The following is a 23,675-nucleotide window of genomic DNA, read 5'->3' as shown; positions in this document are numbered from 1 at the left end:
AACAATATATATATATATATATGTATATATATATATATATATATATATGTGTGTGTGTGATTTTAAGAGTCGAGGGAGACAACACACTATAGTCCGAACTCAAGATTGATGTTTTTGCATGTGTGTGAATTCAATCTATTGGAAAAGTTGATGAAGAAGAGGTTGGAAAGAATAACAAAACAATGGTTTATGTGACTTGTTACAAGAGCAATATATATGATCATATATTGTGAGTAAAATAATTGTTGTCACTAATGTGGTTCTTGTTAACGCTCAAGTTGTCCAACTACGATCAAACTCCAAATCTGATCCCTAGCTCGTCGGTTCAATCTATTAATAAAGTCGTGCAGATGAACGAACTTCACATTATCCATGTCAAACTTTTTGATTCCTTTTATTGTTTGGGCCTTAAAAACTCAACATTGACTTTCATTTTCTCAACTGTTTTGCTTCCATTTGACCAAATGCATTTTTATTTTGTTTTCGCCAACTACCAAAAGCTTTTGTATCTCTCTTAATTGTTTCTATAGTCAATATTTTGGACATGTGAGGGATGCATAAACTAGCTAAAATAAAACTAATAATATTATAACCAAACACGTGAAAGAGACGTACCTAAAAATGTCATAACGGCCGATGAAATTCTATTATTTTAAAACACAAGAAATTAAGAAATTCAAATTTAACATTTTGTGAATTTGGATTGTACCGATAATATACCAATTTATATTCGACTCGTCGCTTTGGTAAAAGCTAAAAAAACCTAGAAGGAGGAAAAAGACAAATGGAGTACAAAAACGACAAGACCAACGCACATAAAACGCCGAACGACTCGACTTGTGTGTTCAGTCATCACTTACGTTGGGAAATACTATTAAGGATTACGGCATCGCATCTGTGTGGGGCTTGCACTTGAGAGGTACGTTTACCCGAATATTACCGCTTTGACACCGCCTTGGTTACGTTTAGAAATTGACATTGTCCATTACCAAACTAAACATGGCCACGAGCTTTTCTTTTTCATATACGCAAACATTTTTAACCGTTTGTGCACATTACTAGACGTGTTTTTGTATTATATCTTCAAATCAAAAAGAAAGAAAACAGAAAAAAATCAACGTGTTATGTATATACTCGATAAAAGAATATATATGAGATGATTTTTTATTTATTTTCTTTTGAAAAAGGTTGAAATCCATGGTTAAAAGATATAAAAATCCTATTGTTTGTGTGTTTTTAGAGGTAAAAATTTATTTATTAGGTAATTCACTTATTACGATATGATATAGTATGTGATCAGTTGTATTAACTTGTAGAAGTTTAAGATTTGCCTTCCACACTACAAAAAAACAGCCTAATTTCCGACTACCATTTCCGACCAATCCGGTAGTCCGAAAAATTCCAACCATTTTCTGACTAATTTGTGACAAATTTTCAACAAAAATATATTAATCAGAAATTAATCGGAACATTTTCAAAATTTCCGACCAAATAACAATAGTAGGAAATTAGTCATAAAATTTGGTCGGAAACGTTGTAGTTGTCGGAATTTTGTCGAAAAAACAATTTTTTTTTTGTAATTTTTGGATTTGATTAAAAAAACAAAAAACTTGGTAGGAAATTAGTCGAAAATTTCCTACCAATTTCCGACTAACAATTTAATTACTTAATTATATTTTTATTTTTATTTTTAAATAATATTTGGTAGGAAATTAGTCAGAAATTTTCTACCAATTTCCGACTAACAATTAATTTATTTAATTATATCTTTAATTTTATTTAAAATAATATTTGGTCAGAAATTAGTCGGTAATTTCCGACTAATATCCAACCAACAATTTAAGTTTATATTGATTTTTCTTTTAAAATAATATTTGGTCAAAAATTAGTTGGAAATTTCTGACCAATTTCTGACTAACAATTTAATTATATATCTATTTTTATTTTTTAATAATATTTGGTAGGAAATTAGTCGGAAATATATAGGATGGTCGGAAATTTGTCGGAACAATATAGGATGGTCAGAAATTCGTTGGCAATTTTATGATTTGATATGTTTCCGCTTTTGTAATTTCAAATAATTTGAATTTACCGCCTTTGTGATTTCCAACCAATTTCCGACGAAAATATAGTCGGAATTATTTTCTATATATACCTAATGAATACTCACCCATTTCACAATAACACACACCAAACTCAATTTCTATTATCTTCTTCTCTCTACTTTAAAAATAATTTTTTCTTATATATACCTAATGCCACAATCTAAACACACACCAAACTCAATTTCTATTAACATCTTCTTCTCTCTACTTTGAAAGTAATTTTCTAATTTTCATCATTTTTCTCCTCTTTAATTTATGCAAATCTATTAATTCATTTTTAACTAATTAAATTTTGTTTCTCGTTTGAAGATAATAAATATTTAGTTATTTGAAATTTAAATCTAATACTCTTATTTTTGTTTTTTTTAATAAAAATATAAAACTGTCGGAAATTGGTCAGAAATATTTTTTAAAATATTTTTATTTATTTAATAAAATGGTGGGAAAATGGTCGAAAATATCCGACCAATTTCCGACTACTATATGAACTTTCGTCGGAAATTTTCCGACTAATTTCTGACCACCATTTCCGATGAGTTTCCGACAAGATATATTCGTCAATAATTTCCAACTATTTTTTGACAAATGTTGGTTTCTGACCAGAAAATTCCAACTATTTTAAGTTGGTCGAAAATTTATCGAAATAGGCTATTTCCGACTAATTTCCTACCAATACCATGGTGGGAAATTGGTGTGTTTTCTTGTAGTGCCACGTATATTTGTCAGTATCATATTTAACAAACATATGAATTCTTGGGAATTTAGTAGATAATAGAACGCATGATCGTGTATGTTTTTTGATATGCATGGCCTACTACTTTTAACAAAAGGGATTATAATTATTTCTACCTAGTTTACTTGAAACACTTTCTTTAATTTTATAATGTTTTCTAGAGAAACTAGTTGTGTTAATCCTATTTTCTATGTAGTTTATGCCAAAGACTAACAAGTAAACAATCTATTTGTCCTAAAGAGTTATTGATATAATTTCTCAATCAAGCTGAGTTATAGTTTGTAAATATTTTATAAGTATCTCATAATGAATATGAATCAATTGATAACAAATCCGGGTCCAGGCAAATCAATAACAACTAACAACTTTTATATATATACTCTTAAGTCTTAAGCCATAACCTAACACTTATATCTTAGAACAATAGCATATCATCCCATGCATGTAGCATGTGGTTGTCGTCACTCTTCTTTAAACTTTTCAAAACTTGAACTAGTTAGAGCGTGCGTAAGCCAATCTCCGGTAGGACATCACATCGGTACTCCAAAGTGATTTTGTCATCGCTCGTGGTGTAGTCATCTTCCGAAAATGTCGAAGAATGAGCTTGCGAGTTATATATTAAAATTCTACTGTATATGAACAATTTTAATTCCAAAACTAGTAAATGATCCATTTTTTTTTTTAATATATAGACCTAAAATATCTGAACACAGAGATTATTTTCAATGAAAGTTTCAAACATTTATAAGAAGCCATTATCGGTATATTTACTAGATTGTCACAAATCATTCATTTTATGATCTCCTTATACATGGCTTGAAACTGCGAGAACATCGTTCACGTTTTTGACATTGGCTTTAACTGTATATTTTACTTGTATAGTACTCTGCCATGTGCCATGTGTTAAATGAATGTTAATACTTGGTAACTTGCACAATATCAATCAAAACATTAATAGAACAAGTGTTACAAGTTAAAACGTATAACATGGATTTTGTATTGTTTTTAGATATTCCTTTTTGTTGATATTATAAGAATAAAACCCTTGAACCAAAATAATAAATATTATAAGAATATGGATACCGTAAGAACATTTTTTTATATATTATATATTACATATATGTATATATTTCTTTCAAATGAACTCAAAAATTTTAAAAGTTTTAATCGAAATTCACTTCTTAACTGTAAACCTCAAATAAATAGCCGAAATGTTTTTCATTTGCATTTGTACTTTACAAACATGTAATGAAATAATATAAAGTGATTTTTTGGACAAAAAATAATATAATTGTAAAATGTAAAATTTGTGTTTTCTATTTGACATACTATTTTAATTAGTTACAATAAAAGCAAATAACTTACACTGTAGCAAATACTTTTTTTTGGGGGTAAATATATATAGTTATTTTAAATTACAAGATCTAGGTTTTAAATATAATAAGAACATCTACCTAATGGAGTAATTGTTACGTCAATGAAACGTTAAAGCTATAGTAATATGTGTAACTAATTAGTTGGTTATCCAGATCGATCTTATCCAAACAAGTGATCTATCCACATAAAACGCCTAACATTATGTTGTGCGTACTCGATCCAAGACATTTATCCAATATTATTATCGTCTGGTCTACTTCATTTACTCGTAAATATAATAAAAATTTAAGGGATTAGTTTTTTCCACCTAACAAAATATATACGCGAAAAAAGTTAAAGAAAAACATTTCATTACTCATAAGGTATTAATTAAGGTGGTAGTAATATAGTATATGGTAATATTATACACACACGAATTCTTATATTGATTTACCAGAATGAACCAACCAGATTTGTGTTTATACTATATACACAATTACGAATAATTGGATTAGCTGATAAGAAATAAAAGAGAGAGGAAACATATGCCGACCAAGAACTGTATGATTAAAAAGACAACGCACCATGTCTCCATTTGTCAAATAATCCCAAATCCGCAGCCACATGATTAACTAATAATTATTATTAATCCTTCGTTAACCCACTCAATAAATAATAACAATCATAGTCATTGTAAATTGCCTCTCGTTGACGATAATATTGTTCTTCATCATAAATAATAAACCAAGGGGGAGAGAAGAATCTAATTAACGACTATAAAAATAAAAATAAGTTGACGAAGAAGTAAAAAAAATTATATAAGAAATACCAAGTCAAATTTCATATTTGTTGTCTCAAAATTTCAATACAATCTTCTTAAGTAAAAAAAAAAACGAAATAAATCCAAATAGCTCTTACAAATGTTTCGAATTTTAGTCCCTCATGTTTTCTATATGTAACCAACCTCCCAATTTTTTAAAAGATAAATTTAATCTTCGATCCCTCTAATTTTAAAAATAGTATTCCGCACCCTACTCAGATCTCTTCCTTTCAAAGTCCTCCCAGCACCTTCATGAACCGAGAACGAAGCCATCCTCCGGTTCGCTAGCAATTCATGCGGCGGAACACGCCGTGCACCTCCCTCCACTTCTTCTTCTTCTTCCTCATTCGAAACCTGACTCTGTCTTTGACTCTCTTCCCCAAGAATCTTAGACCAGTCCGGTACGTTGACCGGTAACGAAGACGCAGCTGTACCAGAAACCGAATCTTTCCGGTTAGTTCCTGTTCGACCGGAAGTGATCGTAAGATCACTGAAGCTGAAACTGGGAGCTGAATCAGAACCGGTGTTGTAAAGATCCCATTCGTCTAGCTCGAAGTCTGAAGCTGCGGTCACGTGTTGGTCGGTGGTGAAGAAACGGTGGCTTGGCCGTTGATAGTAGCACTTACTCGTCGCCATTTCAAGAAACAGAAGAAGAAGAAGAAGAAATGAACTTACCTTTTTTTATTTTTTTGGGTTTAGTTAAAAAGTTTTTAAGATTCTTTCTCTTTCGGCTTTGGTTGCTTTATATATATAAATACAGGACTGGGCTTTGGTGTAAAGGTCAATGGATAGACTTGAACCTCCTTCGTGTTAATTTTATTTTCTTGATGGACTCACAGTTTTCTACAAAATTACTGATATACCCTTGGAACTTTCGTGGAAGTTTAAAACATTTTTGTTTGCAGTTTTTATCTAAACGAAACGATGACTGTCAAAGTCATACACGAGGACCTATAATTTTTTTTTGTTTTTTTTACTTGAGGGTAATTAGATTTTTGTTTTCTTTGTAATAATATCGTGAATATTTGAATCATGTGTTAATTCTAATTGTATAATAGAAAAGAGTTTATTAGCATTTTCTTTAAAATATTGTAGGGACGATAGATTAGTTTCATCTAAAGATTGAGGTTTAGGACATTTCCAACAAAAAGATATCGTAATTTCATCATCCAATATTGGATATTGTATATAAGATTTAATACCTAGTCTATGATGATTTTCATTAGTATTGATCAGCTTAATAAGTTTTAAATTATTTCCTTTTAAGACTAAATATATATACCGGAATCCTTTGCAGACTCGTTAAGATCATATCAAACAATACTTTTAGACAAATTAACACGACTTTAAACAATATTTTTAGGCAAATTAACATGATTTCATGTATCTTATAGTTTGAATATTTAAGATTTCTAATTATGAAATTTAGATAATGTACCGATTTTCTTGTTTAATTTAATCTATAATAATATTATTTTCTTTATATCTTTCTTAATTTTATAGTTTTATGATTCCAATGGTTGCAAATGTTGGAGTGTACAAATCAGTTTGTAATTTAAATTATAATTTATAAATTATAAAGCATCATATTGAAAAATATATTTAAAAGAAAACTACGGCCATATTATATCAATTAGATTTTACAACAATAACGACAACTTTCTGTAATACTAATCAATTATTTAAATCATCTTAAAGCATTTCATTGTCTAAATTAGTTTAGGGTTCCCATTTCTCAGTTAGTTTTTTTTTGTTCACATTATAAATTGTATAGAGCTTTCCATCGAAAGAAAATCATTAAACATTCACACCACACAATATAATAAAATAAAAAACTATTGAAATTGCTTGGAGGGAGGGATTGAGAAAACAAAGAATACGTTTACGCGTGTTGAGAAATTGACCATGACACTAATTCACGAATACACATCACTAATCCGTAAAGTAAACATGGATGAAACTGTAATTTCATCACAGCAGAATTGAAAATCCAAAAGACAGGACAATGTATTGTACGATGAGATGGGAGGTGTTTTCAGGTTCACTTATCCGAAACCTGACAAAATAGACAAAACAAGACAAATTCTAAAAGCGGTCCAAAAGGACACGTGGCGATACCATCATCGTGATCCACGTGGAGAGATGAGCTTTCGTGTACGACTCATGGCGTGTGATGGGCACGTGATTGCTTCAACCTAATTGGTGGAGAACGACGTCGTTATCTGGTTTTGCGAATTACAAAAGCCTTTCGCATTCTTCGATAACTCTTTACTAAAGACAAAATAATTATCGTGTTTCTGTTGTTTTCTAAAGTTACTTGTCTTTGCTGTAATAACTTTGAATCTCCAAAATGGTCTCTCCATCTCCATGTATGGATGAAGATATGGTTTGATTTATAAAAGGAACTTTTTGGAAAAAAAAAAAAAATAAAAGACAAAATAATTCGTCGGGGTAACGGCAAGGGTGTGCGTAGTAGCTCTCTACGTGAAGAAAAAAGAGAGCACATGTTAATCAAATGCGTGTATTAATGCTTCTGACTATTGCAATAGGCCCAACTCGTTTGAGTACTAGCCCGTTTAGGTCTATATAGAATTTTCAAAATTTCTCTTTTTTTCAAAAGCAACACTCATAAATGATCTATAGAAATCTTAAATCAATAGGGAGACATGTCAATTCGAAGAAATAATTTGCATCATCTAAGTTAATTGATTATTGGAGAGCGCATTTTCGTAACGCCTTTTACCAGTATTGGAAACTATTTATATATAGTGAACATAATATAAATGTTTAAGCTAGAAGGCACAACAAGTTAAGTTACTTTTATTACATGGCTCTAATTGATTAGGAATTACTTCAGAATTTATTGTAATATGAAAATAATTTAAGAGCGGCAATGAAAAAGACATCTACACTGATTTACTCCTTGAACTGATTCATTCGATCTTGTGCAAATAGCGCCCGCCTTCTTATACTTCTTTATACACATATCTATGCACTTACTGGTTACACAATTCTGGAACGGATAGGTCTTGTGACACTGACGTTTTCTTCCTTGGCTCACGTCTCCCACCACTCCTACAATAACAACAATATTGTTTCAAACGTTATATCTTAATTTCAGTATTTAAGAGGATATATATATCCAAAAGTTTTGTTTTGTATCCATAAAAAGATCTGTGTTGAAAAAGTATCGTAGGGACGCAGGCCCGGCTCTATGCATATGCTGGGGGTGCAAATGCATAGGATCCATTTAATTTTTGGGTTTTTTCTTTTGATTTTAGGGTCCATTTTTTTTTTTTTTTTTTTAACATGAGAAATAGGGTCCAAAATTTTTTTAGTTCAGAGTCCAGAAAATATTTGAGCCGGGCCTGTAGGGACGGTATAAGTTATTAACTTCTAGTTTATATGCAGAAATGTTTTTTTTTTAAATTATATAAATTTACATCAAAAACTACATAACATCAGAATTTATGAAATATCTATCTTAAAATAGTTGTTTACCATATTACAAAAAGAGAACAATTATTGAAGAAAAATAAATAATATGTTGTGAGATCAGTTCATGTCACAATAATTCTCAATAATATAATAAGACTTTATAAAGCAGAGAATTTCAAAACAAAATATTTAGGTATCAATGTGGTATATAGGTCTAGCCATGGTATGAATTTGGCCTAAAAGGAGCCAAACCTTATATTATGGAATTATGTTTTGAACAGAAGAAGGTTTGACACATATTCATAGAGCATATAGCATAAGCGAATTGGTATTTTAAAGAATAATGTTAAGTAAAACTCTTTTGTCTGTCAACTGGATTATGACAAATTAATTTTTTCTCAAACAATTATTATATATAATAGATTAATTTTTTTCTAAATGTAAGTATAAACCTATCACAAGAATGGTGAAGATAATCAGAATTGTGAATGAGAGTTGATTGTGTTTGCTCATCCTAGATGATAAAATTGATTTCTTTTTTTGAAATTGAAAAGCAAGAAGGAAGTAAGTTATATCTATATAAGTTAGATGTCTTTAAATATTTTTTAAAAATCTAATTTAAGCTATCACCCACCTTAAATTCCGAATTAAAAGGATCTAGTTTGACCCAAATTCGAGATCATTTTAATTATTTTAAATAGTTACTCTCTCTGTTATATTATTAAGAGTTTTTGGCTAAAAAGTATAAGGTATAAACACAAAGATTAAGAAACAATAAATGTTTTATTATTAACAAAATTCAACCAAAGCATGTATAATTTAAATAGTCAAAAATATTATGTTAATGTTAAAAAGTGCATAGAAACTTGAAAAAACTTTAAAAATATAACAAATAGAAAAGTCTAAAAGATTTTATATACTGGGACAGAGGAGTATTATGCAATGATATGACATACAATGATTATTATACTAGGTTAATATTATTATATTTTTAAAAATTGTAAATAATTTTTTAATCTAGTTTAAATTTAAGGTATAATTTTTAACATTTGTTTTGTAGAAAATATTGATATGATATTTATTATTTCTTATAATTTGATTGGTTATAACTTATATCATTTAAATGATGTTTCAGTTTCTTAAAATCCATAAACACTGATGTAGAACAAAAAATTATTATTATTGGTTGAAAAATATGAGTTGTCGTAAATGAAATGTTTATATTATATGACGATTTTAATGATGTATCACTCTTAAAACACTCCAAAACTGAGGTGTTATTGCTGCAGAAACTCTTAAAAGTTTTATTGTATTGATTTTTCTACAAGTGCTTCTAATTTAAAAAATCATCATCTAATATAAATATTTCGTTTACGACAACATAAAAGTTTTATTGTACCGATTTTTCTGCAAGTACCTTTCATCCTGACTTTAAAAAATTTCTAATTTATTTTATTTATTATCCTAATTTCTTGAAATTCCAAGTATTAAGCTAAATTTTTTTCCAGTCAAATGATCATCATTTTACTAATAAGTATATCAATTTTCTCTGTCAAATTATCATTCCTCAATTCCAACAATCACACTTTTTTATATAAATTTGGTAATTAATATTTCTATTTTATGTGATTAAAATCATATTGGTCTGTAATTTTTTTTCTTTTTCATACATGATATTACTTAAATGTAAACAAAATTTTGATGTCATATATGAAAATAATGTTTTACAGTTCGCTTAAAGCCTTCGAAACCGTTTGGACCGGCCCTGCCACTAACTATGGCTACATGGACAGAAAGCAAACGGAGGCGAGGGCTAGGAGAAAGCCCATGTTTCGTCTTCTTTTCCACATGAATGAGTTATCTTATTTTTGTTTACGTTAGGATTTTAGCTTGGTGAATTTTCTAAACCATTACCTTCAATTGAATCTTATTCACTAAACATTGTTAAATGTTAAATTTAAACAAATTCAACCAACCTATCGTCTTCAAAACCACATCGCTATATTGGCCTATGAATTAATTAAAAAACTTCTGCTAGTGTTTTGATTTGAACAAAAATCACGCGAGCTCTCACGTGAGTAATGGGAAACTTCAAATTCAATCTTAGATGTCTTTTAACGGACGAGAGAACAAATCCTGTGAAGTGTGAACAGTGAAAGCTGAAGAGAAAAGTCACGTTATGGACCTTATGGTGGTACATGTGAAACCAATCAAAACCCTTAATAGTTATAACAACCCCTCAAACTATCTTTTCACACATGAAACTGCATGAAACAATTAATAAAAATTAGAAGAGGTTATCAATTAATCAATAGTCCCTAATCTATACACTCAGGTTGATGGACGTAAAAATGAATCAATACAATATTTAAAAGAAACAAATACTATATGAAACTGATGACGCGGCTAATGAAAACGGAACCCAATTGTATTTTTGTTACAAATTTATACATGGTAAATGCCAATTCTTCTGATAATGTCGAATTGTTTTGCAAAATCTCAATATAGTGAAAATGTGGAGTTTGAACTCATATGTTTAAGGATATGCAGAGGTGGCAATGTTTACTTGCTCTAAAAAATTCCAGCAACTTTGTCTCCGAGGTTTGGTTTCCCAATTTAGAGTTTAATATAAATTATTAAAGTTGACAATATTAAAACAACAACAACAACATGATATGTAATCAGTGCATTATGTGCATAGTAATATATTCCCAATCAGGAGGATACAAATGAGAATCTGAGACCTTTTTTAGGGTGATTATTTCATAAAAACGCATAACAAACAATATTAATATGAGAAAAATATTTAGGTTCACCCGTAAGGGTGAACTTTTGTATTCACACCCCTTTTCAACCAATCAGAATGTTATATCTAATATTTTATTTAAAAATAAATTAAAATTAAATTAAAAGTAAAACAAATTAAAAAAAACAAATTCTGTATACTTTTATTTAAAGAAAGTTAAATATTCGCTTGTTTAAATTTTACAATTAAACGATGTTATATATTGGTTAGGGTTTACAAATGAGAATTAAGGTTTAGATTTTATAATTAAAACGAAATTATATATCAGTTTGGGTTTACAATGAGGTGGTTATGGTTTAAATTTTACAATTAGAACAAAATTATATGTCGATTTGGATTTACAAATGAGATGGTTAGAGTTTAGATTTTACAATTAGAACGGAATTATATGTCGGTTTGGGTTTACAAATGAGATGGTTAGGGTTTAGATTTTACAATTAGAACTGAATTATATGTCGGTTTGGGTTTACAAATGAGATGATTAAGGTTTATATTTTACAATTAAAACGAAATTATATATCAGTTTGAGTTTATAAAAAAGCGGTTTAAGTTTCTAATTTTATAATAACGTATACAGATTTTATTTACTTATTTTGTAAAGGGTGAACGAAAAGATTCACCCCTAGGGGTGAACTTAAGTACTGTCCTTAATATAATTAAACCAATATTCTTAACATACCTAATGAAATAAAACGTAAGATACAAGATTCAATCTCGTGCATCAAACTCACAATCAAAAATAGAAAGCGTGAAGGGAAGAGATGCATGCCTGACCCCTCTTGTGCCATTAATAGATTAGAGATCGATGTTGTGTTTCAATGCAGGTGTGTTATTATTACACTCACTCACATATAACTCTGTTTGAATATTAAAAGTTATATATATCTATTGTTGCTGATCCTTTAAGGGAAGACGAACTTGAATTTAATTATAGGATGCTAAAGTTTAATGATGGTTCCTACTTCTCATCTACTACGTCCTAATTATGCCTTAATAGTTTTAGGATGGTAATTAACAAGTAACAACTAAAGGTAGTGATTAAGTATTATGGGACCAGATCTACTCATATTTACTAATTTGCAAATATTTAGGCGAAGTATAACTCAGCAAACCTTCGTAAAACCAGTCTTTGTGGCATTTGTTTTTTTTTGGATCTGGAAAATAACATCAAATAATAACAAAATTTTATTTCCGATTGTTTTGTGGCTTGGTTTGGTTTGGGTTAGAGACTTAAGAGCAACAATATCGGTAAGTTCTTAGGGAGGGGTTTTAATTTTTTTATGAATTAATTTTGTTTGATTTTGAATATAAGAATCCATGATCTCTTAGTTAAAATTTTATCAATTATCGGTAGGTTCTAATTTTGGGTCTCTTATTTTTTAAAATATTAATTTTTTAAATTTAAAAATTTTAAATAGAATAGAAGTGGTATAAATGTGTAAATATTTAAGATTTTATAAAATAAGAAAATATTACATTTTAATTAATTTTCAAACATACAAAACATAATCAAAACATTAATACATATTACAATAGAAGTGCAATTCATAAATGGAGAGAATAACTAATTCTAATACTGATTTGCTCCAAATTTTGCCCAAATATTCTCAACCAAATCATCTTGCAAGCATTTATTTTTTTCTCGATCACGAACATCCTTTCGAAGTTTGAGCATAGTAGAGACACATGAAGGCCTGGTTGTTGGAAGCGTGTAGTCAACTTCTGAAGCTCTATTTGACTCCAATTGTGCGAATTCAGTTTCATCAAACAGAGTGTACCCATCTCGTTTGTCCTCTACTATCATATTGTGCAGTATGATACACGCTCTCATTATTTTCCCAATTTTTACCTTATCCCAAATAAGAGCCGGGTTTTTTGACTATGGCAAATCGAGCCTGCAAAACTCCAAAAGCACGCTCTACATCTTTACGCACAGCTTCTTGTTGTCTTGCAAATAAAGAGGCTTTTGGAGTTTGTGGCAGTGGAATAAATTGGATAAAAGTAGACCATTTTGGATAAATACCATCCGTCAGATAGTAAGCCAAGTTATACTCATGTCCGTTGATACTATATTTAACTTTAGGAGCTCGACCATGCAAAATATCATCAAAGACTGGAGATCGATCAAGAACATTGATATCGTTTAATGTACTTGGTAGTCCAAAGAAAGCATGCCAGATCCAGAGATCATACGAAGCCACCGCCTCTAAAATGATTGTGGGCTTTCCAGATCCACGAGTGTATTGACCTTTCCATGCGGTGGGACAATTCTTCCAGTCCCAATGCATACAATCGATGCTTCCTATCATGCCGGGAAATCCGCGATACTCGCCAATGTCGAGTAGTCTCTGAAGATCTGCTGGTGTGGGTCTTCTCAAGTACTCATCTCCAAATAAATTTACGATTGAATCTGTAAAATTGTCCAAGAACCATATGGAATGATTATAAATCGGGTAGTCGGAGGTATTCGTCAAACGCATCAGCTGCAGAACCATATGCCATCATACGAATTGCTGCTGTACACTTTTGCAATGTAGACAGACCCAACCTTCCGGTAGCATCTCTTCTTTGTTGAAAATATGGTACTTCATTTGCGAGTCGTTCAACAATACGAATGAATAATGCCTTGTTCATTCTAAAACGGTGTCGGAAAATTTGGGGAGTGTATGTTGCATTCTCACTGAAATAATCATTCCACAAGTGCTCATGACCGACTTCTCGATTTCTTTCAATGTAAACTCGCTTTTTTCTTGGTTTAGCTGGTCGTTTTTGTTGAACTGGTGGAGCCATAAGATTTTGTCAAACTTGGTTGCTGATTTGATCACATGTTTGATTATAACATTCATCAATTATGTCATCAACATCATTGTGGGAAGAAGAAGCCATTTGAAGAGAATTTGTAAAGAAAGGAAAGGTGTTTTATATTTTGGTGTTTGGTGTGAATATTGAGAAGGAGTAGTGTTTGGTGTGAATATTTTTTTGTGCTTGCTTCTGCCATTATATAAGAAATTGTGTTGTCAAAGTAAGAATACAATTTTGTGGTACACAAACATTGGATACATATGTGGTCTAAAATGGTAGACAAACATGTGGTAGAGTACTACAATACAAAAAAATTGGTGTCACGGGGCTGGAGTTGCTTTGGGTGTCACCAAAAAAATTGGTGTCTACTTGTACAAACACGGCTTCTTTTGGTGTCACGGGTTCTGGTGTGAATTTTGGTTCATCCTGTACAAACACGGCTTCCTCTTGTTGACCTGCATTAACATAACAAACTGATTAATAATACATCCAAAGTACAAAAACATAACCGATTAATAAAGCATCCCATGTATCATAAACAAACTGATTAATAACAAATACATCCAAGTACACAAACATAAACAAACTGATTGTTTATGCATCCCATGTATCATAACTGACCCGATTTATAATCATTCCAAATACACAAACATAAACAAACTGATTAAAACATAGTTATAACAAATACATAAACACAAACAAACTGATTAATAACATAGTTATAACAAAAAACACAAGGAAACATCTTTTGACAATTCATCAAGATGACATCATGTCATCAATTAGCTTATCCTTAAGAGCTTTTTCTGATTCAGTTAGTGAATCCTTTTTAGCAGTCAGATTATCAAGCATCACATGCTTGATATACTCCTTCTTCATAGCAAACTCCCTCTCTTTCAACTCGAAATCCTTCTGCTTCATCTCATACATCCTCGACACACGCTCCAACTGAAACTCCAAGTAAGCTTTCCCATCTTCCTCCACATCAATCGGTTGGGTGTTAGAGGATTTTTTGGACTTCTCCTTGGCAGCCTTAACACCAGGAGGACGGGGCAATGATTCATCCACATCAATCGGTTGGTGTGCATCCTGTTCAGACCCATCAATATTCACTCTTCCCCTTTTCACTCCATTACCTTTACTGATGGAGGCACACCATTTTTTATCGTATCTTAAGTGAAGCCATGCATGCTCAAGGGTAAACTTCTGTCCATGATCATTAAAGTAAATCTGATGTGCTAACAAAATCACATCATCTTCATTCTGTCCACTAGACTTCTCCCTAGTCGCAGCCTCGTAACAGCCAACAAACTTGCACACCAAGTCGCTTATCCTCCCCCACCTCTGCTTACATTGACTCGCCTCTCTCTTGGGTCGACCAACAGAATCCAGACAGGAGTGAAATTAATCGGTTATCTTCCCCCAAAAGGCTCCACGTCTTTGCTCATTGGAAGTGACCGGATCCTTGCTAGTATTGAGCCAAGCGCTTACCAACATGATATCATCTGTTGGTAACCATGCTTTTCTTGACTTGCGATTTTCTTGAGGGGATGGAGGTTCAGATGGAATTTCAGAAATTGGACTATCAAGATGAGTGTATTCAAGGTTTTGGTTATCAAGTTGACTGTGCAACAGGTTCATATAGCTAGAGGAGGGATGATATGGATTCATGGAGTCATTTGAATCCATATCCGTGATCAAGAACAAGTGTGTGTGTTAAAAGGAAATGAATCGGTTGTGTTAAAGAAAAGCAACAGGTTTTGTTAAAGGGTTTTGTTAAGAGATTTGCTAAAGGGTTATGTGTTTTTACTATGAAAAGGAATGAGTTGTGTTAAATAAAAGGAATCAGTTGTGTTAAAGCAATTAAGTGTTTACCTAACACAAACCAGCAACTAATAACACATTTAACACAAAGTAACCCACATCAAACGTATTAATGACATCAACCACCAAACAAAAGCAATGACATCAATCACTCAATGGACTCATACCTAAACTAACACCAAATAAATTAAAAAAGAGAAGGATAGTAAATTACCTTCACTGATGGCCTAAGAGGTAGCTTCAATCACACACTCGACTCATCTTGAATTATTTTTGCTGTTAAAGAATGAATAAAAAGAAAAGAAAAGAGTTACAATGGAAAACAAGTATGACTACTTAACTAAAATACCCTAAACATATTCATCTTGAACTTTTCTTTTACCTGATTGTGCCAACATGAATGAGAAATTGATGCCAGCCACCGCAAAAGGATATTCTCATTCGGCTCTTGTTCCATCCTGTCATAACGAAACATTTAATCTTGTTAGAATCATAGCGAGTCAGAAGAGATAATAATCCCACTATGTATAAATTCATTTTTTATGAATTAGGGGCATGACATAACTCAAATATGTGTAGATGTGAACTATAGATGGCATCACCATATACATTGCATATACGGAATTCACATATACAGAATCAAGCAAACAAAGAGAGAGAGTCCATGAGAACACACTTACCTTATGCTCCATTCGACATCCATCAAATGGGATTTCTATTCTTCGCTTAATGTTTCTCACCCTTTTATTTCTATTCTTCGCTTAATGTTTCTCAGCCTTTCTTCCTAATAAGAGGTAATAAAATAGAGTCCAGAGATCAAATTGATAGTGACAATGGATAATAATTAACCGGAAACAAAATTATAAGGAACAACAAGAGACTTATTAGATGCACCAAGCATCAACACACTATGATAACTTCTCTAAATTCTTTTATCTATTTGTCTTCCAGAGTTACTAATTCTTCCAAATAATGCTAAGACGAAGAACCTAATGTGAGAATGTGACCTTCAGCGAGATTTGGTATTCGCCACTAACAATATCAAATAAAATGATCTATTTGGGACACATGCACAACAAAACCCCTAATTTTCCAACAAACTTCAAATAACCCTCATTTCCGATCCAAAATCAAAGAACCCTAATCATAAAACAATTTCCGATTTCAAACAATTGTACTAAGAAACTTACCTTTCTAATTCGAATTGAATCAATCTCTCTTCCGATTTAATCGACTCCAAATTCAAACCGCATCCATCTCCAACTATTAGTCGATTCTTTCTTTCGCGATTGCTTCCAAATCGCCTTCGCTACTTATTTCTTTCTCTCCACTCCCTGCTTCATCCCTTCCTCTGATTCCAAGTTCTCCGATTCAAAACCTTCAAGCTTCTGATTCCAAATTCTTCTTCTGATCCCAAATTCTTCGAGTCGGTTTAAATCGCATCTCTCTCGATAGAGAAAGAGAGAGAGAGAGAAAGGAAAAATGAAAAAATCGATTATGCAAAAAAAAATTCTTCTTTCATATTTTTCTCTCATCCAACAAAACGCTCACACGTAGCGCCCCTTAAACCAACTTTGAGTCTCTTATATAAGGGGAGATCTTACAGTTTATTTTCATTTCTGATTAATTTTTTGGAACCAAAACTTTAAGAACTCTATCTATGAACCCCTATGAACCCCCGATAGGGAAGGTCCAAGAGTTCGGTTCAAGTTTTGGATTAAAGTTAATTTGAATTATATCACAGATGTTTAAATTACTTAATAAGTTCGGATAGATAAATTTATTTTGATGTTTTTTGTCCACCACTAGTTTTCAAGCTCGTCAAAACCAAAATTGGTTTAGCAAAATCTGAAGACCTTTGGGGTTTCAGTGAGCCAAAAAGATTCCAGGACCATAGAAGCAGAAAAAAGGAAAAATATATGTTGGGAAAAGGTAGAGAAATCATGAGAAATCATATTGTTCCCATCTGTAAATGTCTTTTTATCTTTTTCACCACCCGATTTTTAATTAATCCCAAGCAACAACAACCACTTTATTTCACATCACCTTATAAATTAGCTACCAACCTTCTCCTCAAAGTCTCAACAAAACACACTACACTAGCTCCACCACCTGCTCAAACTTACAACTTTCAAGAAACCAACGCAAGCTGACTTAGAGAAATGACTTCAAAAACTTGCCTCCTCTTCTTCTTTTCTTCTCTAATCTTCACAAACTTCGCCTTAGCGCAAGACCGAGCTCCTCACGGATTGGCTTACGAGACTCCAGTGGCATTTTCACCTTCTGCATTTGACTTCTTTCACGCGCAGCCAAAAAACACTGATGCCACTTTTGACCCTTGCGCAGAATCCGGCTGCTCGCCTCTCCCCGTGGCTGCAAAGGTTCAAGGAGCTTCAGCTAAAGCACAAGAAAGCGAGGTAGCATCAATGTCAGTTGGTTCTAAAAGCGGAATAGGAGCTGGTGGTGTGGTTGGGATCATCTTTGGACTTGCGTTTGCTGTGATGATGTGAACCATGATAGGGCATATAGCTAGACTTTGAGTTTTAATGTGTGCTTTTGCTTTCCCTTTACTAGAAGCTTGTATCTAAATATCCATCTGCAGTGGTTAATAGCAGAGTATTTTTACTGTTTACCATCAGGGCCGTGTTTGAAGGGTTAAATTTGTGGCTTTTAGCCTCAGACTCCCAAAATATATCAAACTTTTGGAAACCCACTTTAGTTAAAAGTTTGGTTTAGCGTATTGGTTAAAGTGTGTAACTCTAGTCTATGTTATAGATTTGAATCCGATTACATCTATAGAAAGAGTTTGGTTAGAAACCTCGAGTACAAAAGTTTGGTTGACGATTTTCTTGAGAAAAAGAAGGGGATTATTATGTCTTAAGACTTTTTTAAATACCATTTTCAATATTTTGTATCGTTTCAGAACCAAATGAAGAAAAAAAAAAACTAGATTGAAAAGGCCCTCATTTTTATTATACTTATACTAGTCCAAATGACCCTCCCTAGCCATAACCATGTTTATTGCATTACCATTATCAGATCTAATAGTAGAATACTATATAGGCTCTCAATTCTTTAATTGACCATACTAGGATTTAACCCGCAGTACACCAACGGGACAATATTTTTAATTTTAAAAATTTAAAATTTATATTGTATTTATTTGTTATTTTATTATTGTTTAATTAATTTAAAAAATATAAAATTTTACAGATATTTGATATAAGTATTCAAAGTATAGGATTTTTGTAGTGTTTTCAAGGTCTTAACCCGTGTGGTATATGTATAGTCTAGTAATACATTTATCTCCTGGTAAACATCTAAAAGTGTTTTAAAAAAAAAACAATTCCACTTAACTCCCTATATAGGATTAATGCCAACCCGTCTCACCAAAATCAAAATAAATTTTTGCGTAAAAAATAATCAAAATAAGTTTGTTTATCAAGTTTAATTATGTTAATTGTTTTACCAAATTAGCATACTTATATAGTTTATAATTTTTCCATGTCAATATATATAGTTTATGATAATTAATAGAATTTTAATTTTTTTGGTAATTCCTCAAAAAAAAAAAACCAAATTATATGGGGGTTTTCAACATGTTTAATGTGATATTTTATAATTGGATTTTCGGTTTAGGAAATTTATTAATGTTAATATAATTATGGATATTGTAATATTTTGTTATAGAAAATCTGTTGTATATCATTTAAATTTGAGAGATTCTAGCATCCATACAAATAGTTTTGGAGATTTAATGAGTTAAAACTTTAATGGGTAGAGTTGTTTTTGGAAAAATCGAAATGTATAGATGTTGTTAAGATTTTATGGCAATAAATGTAACAAATGTTGGTCAATTTAAGAAAGTTTAGTATTTGAGTTTCTCTTCAATGTTATTTATAGAATTGTTTTAGGGGTTAATGTTGTAAAAAAAAATTAATTAACAATTAAAGGGCATAAACCAAAATGTACTTCAAAAATGTTAATCTAGATTAACCTATAAAAAAATATATTAAACATATTAATAGAAAACTAAACAAACTAATTTAGTTTTTTTTGTCAACTCTAGTCTAGTTTAGTGTCATCTAGAATCACACACATATATATATATATATATATATATATATATTTTTTTTTGGAGACATTTATGAAATAAATCCTGAAGTTGGAACTTATTTACAAGAAATGCCATTGTGTTTAATATTTCATATTTAATATTTAATCTAAAATGTTTAACAACCAAAATTTACCTTTAACAGAAATTTGTACATTAACTCTATATTCACATAATTAATTATCGAGTGTAAGATCTCCTAGCCGAGATCTCGGCTTTTCTTTCTCTTTTACAAAATGATTTTTAGAAAAACAAACTAATTGATTAGATTTAATATATTTCCAAAACAGATTTTACAAGATATCTCCTTCCATCTAATTACTCACCAATCACCACATTCAATTACGAAGATATTTCCATCTGATATGTCAAAATCGAAATATATAAACAATGATAAATGCCAAATAGTCGAATATTCCTTAAAATAATTTTTTTGGCCAAAGTGATTAGAAAGATTATATACCTAATTAGTTGCTAAAGCCGGGATTTTTGGCATCGAATGATTATAAGGATTATCTTATAAATACTCTACGCCTACACACCAATTAGCATCACCAACAAAAAAAACACAAAAGCTTACTTAGAAGTTAAACCCATTAAAATCACCTTCGTTCTCTTCACAATGATTGTTATTTTTGTCTTTGGAGGGTTCAAGTGAAGATCCTCCATTCGTGGCTGTCTGTACATGCAAGCTACTGGTGAAACTCTCGAGATAATTTTGTCTGATGATGTAGTTAGATCGCTTTTTATCTATTTTTACAAATGGTGAAGTTTTGCCTATTAATTCCGACTACTAATATACTTTTTCATTATTCATTTCAGGGTACAAAAATTCATTCTTCAGTGAAGAAGGATTTGGTTTTCAAATATTTGAAACAGCGTTATCATCCTTGCAATCATATTAATTCCATTTTATACAAAAAAAAAAGAAACAAAATATATGTCTTAAAGTATGTAGTGTTTTTATTCCATTCTTTCAAAGGACTGTTTTTTTATGTTTTATTTTCAAAGTATAATTATTATGAAAAAAAATTGTCACCACTTTTATTTTCATTGCACAAGAAAAATATATATATATTAAAGTGTTACATTATTTATTTATGAAACAAACAAAATTACAAACCCAAATTATCTTTTACTGACATATTTAAATTTAACAATATAATTTACAATTTAAATACTATTAACTCAAAATTCAAATATATATATCTACGAAATTAATACTTAATAAACTCTATGATATAGTTTATATATTTTAAAACGGTAAAACTCAAACATAATCATTGTACACTCATAATATATAGGTATAATGGTTGTATAAATACAAAACATTATCCATATATATAGTAAGTCTACTAACAATAACATTTAACTTTTTAAAACAAAAATTTAGTCTCGCGGTGTAATGCGGGTTATATATATATCTTATAACGGTTGAAACATTTCATACTTAGGTAAATTATATATTAATGGTTAATTTTAGAATAATTTTTAGGAAATATATAGAAACTTTGTAAAATATGATGTTTCAACAAAATAAATCCAAACTTCATGAAGATCAGAATTTGAAATTATATTTTAAAAGTGTGGATTGAAAACACTTTGTAAAATTAACTGTTGAAAGAAAAAAAGGGATGAATTTTGACACTTTGTCCATTTGTGGAAACAACATTATTGAAGACAAAATTATCGCTTTTACGTCTACCTTCTTGTGTACAAACTTTTATGCAATTGGTTATGTAGTTGTGTGCGTGCAATATGACTTAGAAATATAGGGTTGTACGTTCGTAGGTATATTGTAAAAGGTGGATGATATATCGATGCGTACGTAATAAATACATTTTGTTAACGTATCATGAATAGTATACAAAGATTCATTTGAACAAATAAGTGAAAAGCAAGTATCGTAATCACTTATAATGTCACAAAACAGTGTTTTTATTCTTAACTTTATGTTTTAGTTATAATGATGATTAGTATTAAGTATTAACACAAAAGCAAAATTAAAAAAAACTCGTTTCTTCACATACTAATACCCGCTCTGTAGCCACACTTGTAATAGAGTGGGTAGATAAGATAAGTGTTGCCGCTAGACATCGTCCCTCTGCTACGGTTTGGACCTAACATATATGCCCAATAGAAAAATGATGCGAAGGTGTGTGAAGAGTGACACGTGAGCGATATGTGTGTTCATACATGCAAGCTCCCTATTCAGGCGTCCGTCACGTGTCCTTCAATTAGTCCTCGCCGCTCCCGTTTTTAAGGTACTACTATCAACTTTCTTCTAGACGAAGTAAAAAAAGCTGCGTCTCGTCGAAATCTTATGGAGAAGAAGAAGAAAGGTGATGATGTATCAAACTCGAAGCCGCCTTTAATGGCGTTGAACCATGTATCAAGGCTTTGCAAAGACGTTAAAAAGTCTTTGGAGTTCTACACGAAGGTGTTAGGGTTCGTGGAGATAGAGCGTCCAGCGGCGTTAGACTTCGACGGTGCGTGGCTCTTCAACTATGGTGTAGGGATCCACTTGGTGCAAGTGAAGGACGAAGACAAGTTACCTTCCAACACGGACCATTTGGACCCGATGGATAACCACATCTCTTTCCAGTGCGAAGACATGGAAGCTTTGGAAAAGAGGCTTAAGGAAGTGAATGTGAAGTACATCAAGAGGACGGTGGGTGACCAGAAAGATGCAGCCATCGACCAGCTCTTCTTCAACGACCCCGATGGCTTTATGGTGGAGATTTGCAACTGTGAGAATCTCGAGCTTGTCCCACGCCATTCAGCAGACGCCATACACCTCCCAGAAGACCGACACGCACCTCCAGTTGCCCTCAATGGCTCATCCGACCGTAAAATGCCCCAGCCCAATTCTTAATACTACTCGTTTCGTCTCTACTTAGTCCTGTGTTTGTGCTAAGCACGACTCTATTAGTTTAAAAATGTTTGTTTGGGACGCGAAATCTTTCCAACCATGAGTGCTGCTAGTAGGCAAGTCATTTTGGTTTTTGTTCCAATTCGGTTTGGGTTCGGTTTTAATAAAACTTTTTCAGAACTCAAACCAGAATTCTTTTAGCTTTGCTTTTACGTCTTGGTTAGTTTTGTTCAGTTTGGTTTTACTTCGGTTGGGTTTTCTATATTGTTAGGTTTGTTTGAGTTTGTTCCTTACAACGTGAACAAATTCTCATGTTTTTCTCAAACAAGTTTTGAATAATCTTTACCATAAATCTTAAAAAAACACAACATTTTAGATCAACAAGACAATAACAAAACCAAGTTTGGAATAAACATTGATGTTTTCGATTTGGAGTAAGTTGAGAATATCGATATAAATTAAACAAGTCTACACGTAGAGGTTGTACATAGACACTGGCTTGGTTTGGATTTGTAAGGTTCGCTCGGTTCAGTTTGGCTAAATTCTGCTAGAAACGGCCTCTGTGGTGGGGGCAGCGATTTACACCAATTTATTCGCACAAACAAAGAAACGCGGGAAAGCTACGAAACTGTTTGCACAGTATCTGATTAACTTTGAAAAGAAAAGAGTGAGGAGAAGTGATCACCTGAAGTCCTGAACAACTTAAGTTTAGTCAGTAGAAGTAGAATTCAGCAACTGCTTTCGCCATCTGTTCAATATCTGTGGCCAGGCCACTTTGGCCTCATCGGATCCAATAGAACAAACC

At 31.6% G+C, this 23,675-nt stretch overlaps 4 protein-coding genes across 4 annotated transcripts; 2 read left to right on the top strand and 2 right to left on the bottom strand.

Moving 5' to 3' along the window:
• On the bottom strand, positions 5,019 to 5,760 carry LOC104700687. Its single transcript, XM_010416225.2, has one exon. It carries the CDS (start codon positions 5,648 to 5,650, stop codon positions 5,183 to 5,185), a length of 468 nt encoding a protein of 155 aa, XP_010414527.1. The 5' UTR covers positions 5,651 to 5,760; the 3' UTR covers positions 5,019 to 5,182.
• On the bottom strand, positions 14,820 to 15,749 carry LOC104704425 (glutathione S-transferase T3-like). The gene is made up of 2 exons (XM_010420519.1): positions 15,552 to 15,749; positions 14,820 to 15,428 (listed from the first exon to the last, which is right to left on the bottom strand). Exons 1-2 carry the CDS (start codon positions 15,747 to 15,749, stop codon positions 14,820 to 14,822), a joined length of 807 nt encoding a protein of 268 aa, XP_010418821.1.
• LOC104700686 lies at positions 17,944 to 18,561 on the top strand. Its single transcript, XM_010416224.1, has one exon. It carries the CDS (start codon positions 18,047 to 18,049, stop codon positions 18,392 to 18,394), a length of 348 nt encoding a protein of 115 aa, XP_010414526.1. The 5' UTR covers positions 17,944 to 18,046; the 3' UTR covers positions 18,395 to 18,561.
• LOC104700685 (lactoylglutathione lyase-like) lies at positions 22,266 to 23,215 on the top strand. The gene has a single exon (XM_010416223.2). It carries the CDS (start codon positions 22,322 to 22,324, stop codon positions 22,871 to 22,873), a length of 552 nt encoding a protein of 183 aa, XP_010414525.1. The 5' UTR covers positions 22,266 to 22,321; the 3' UTR covers positions 22,874 to 23,215.

This window comes from Camelina sativa, chromosome 7 (assembly GCF_000633955.1).
Source record: "Camelina sativa cultivar DH55 chromosome 7, Cs, whole genome shotgun sequence".
NCBI classification, from domain to species: Eukaryota; Viridiplantae; Streptophyta; class Magnoliopsida; order Brassicales; family Brassicaceae; genus Camelina; species Camelina sativa.
Note: the sequence above shows the minus strand (reverse complement) of the source record. Positions and strands in the feature narration are given on the sequence as shown.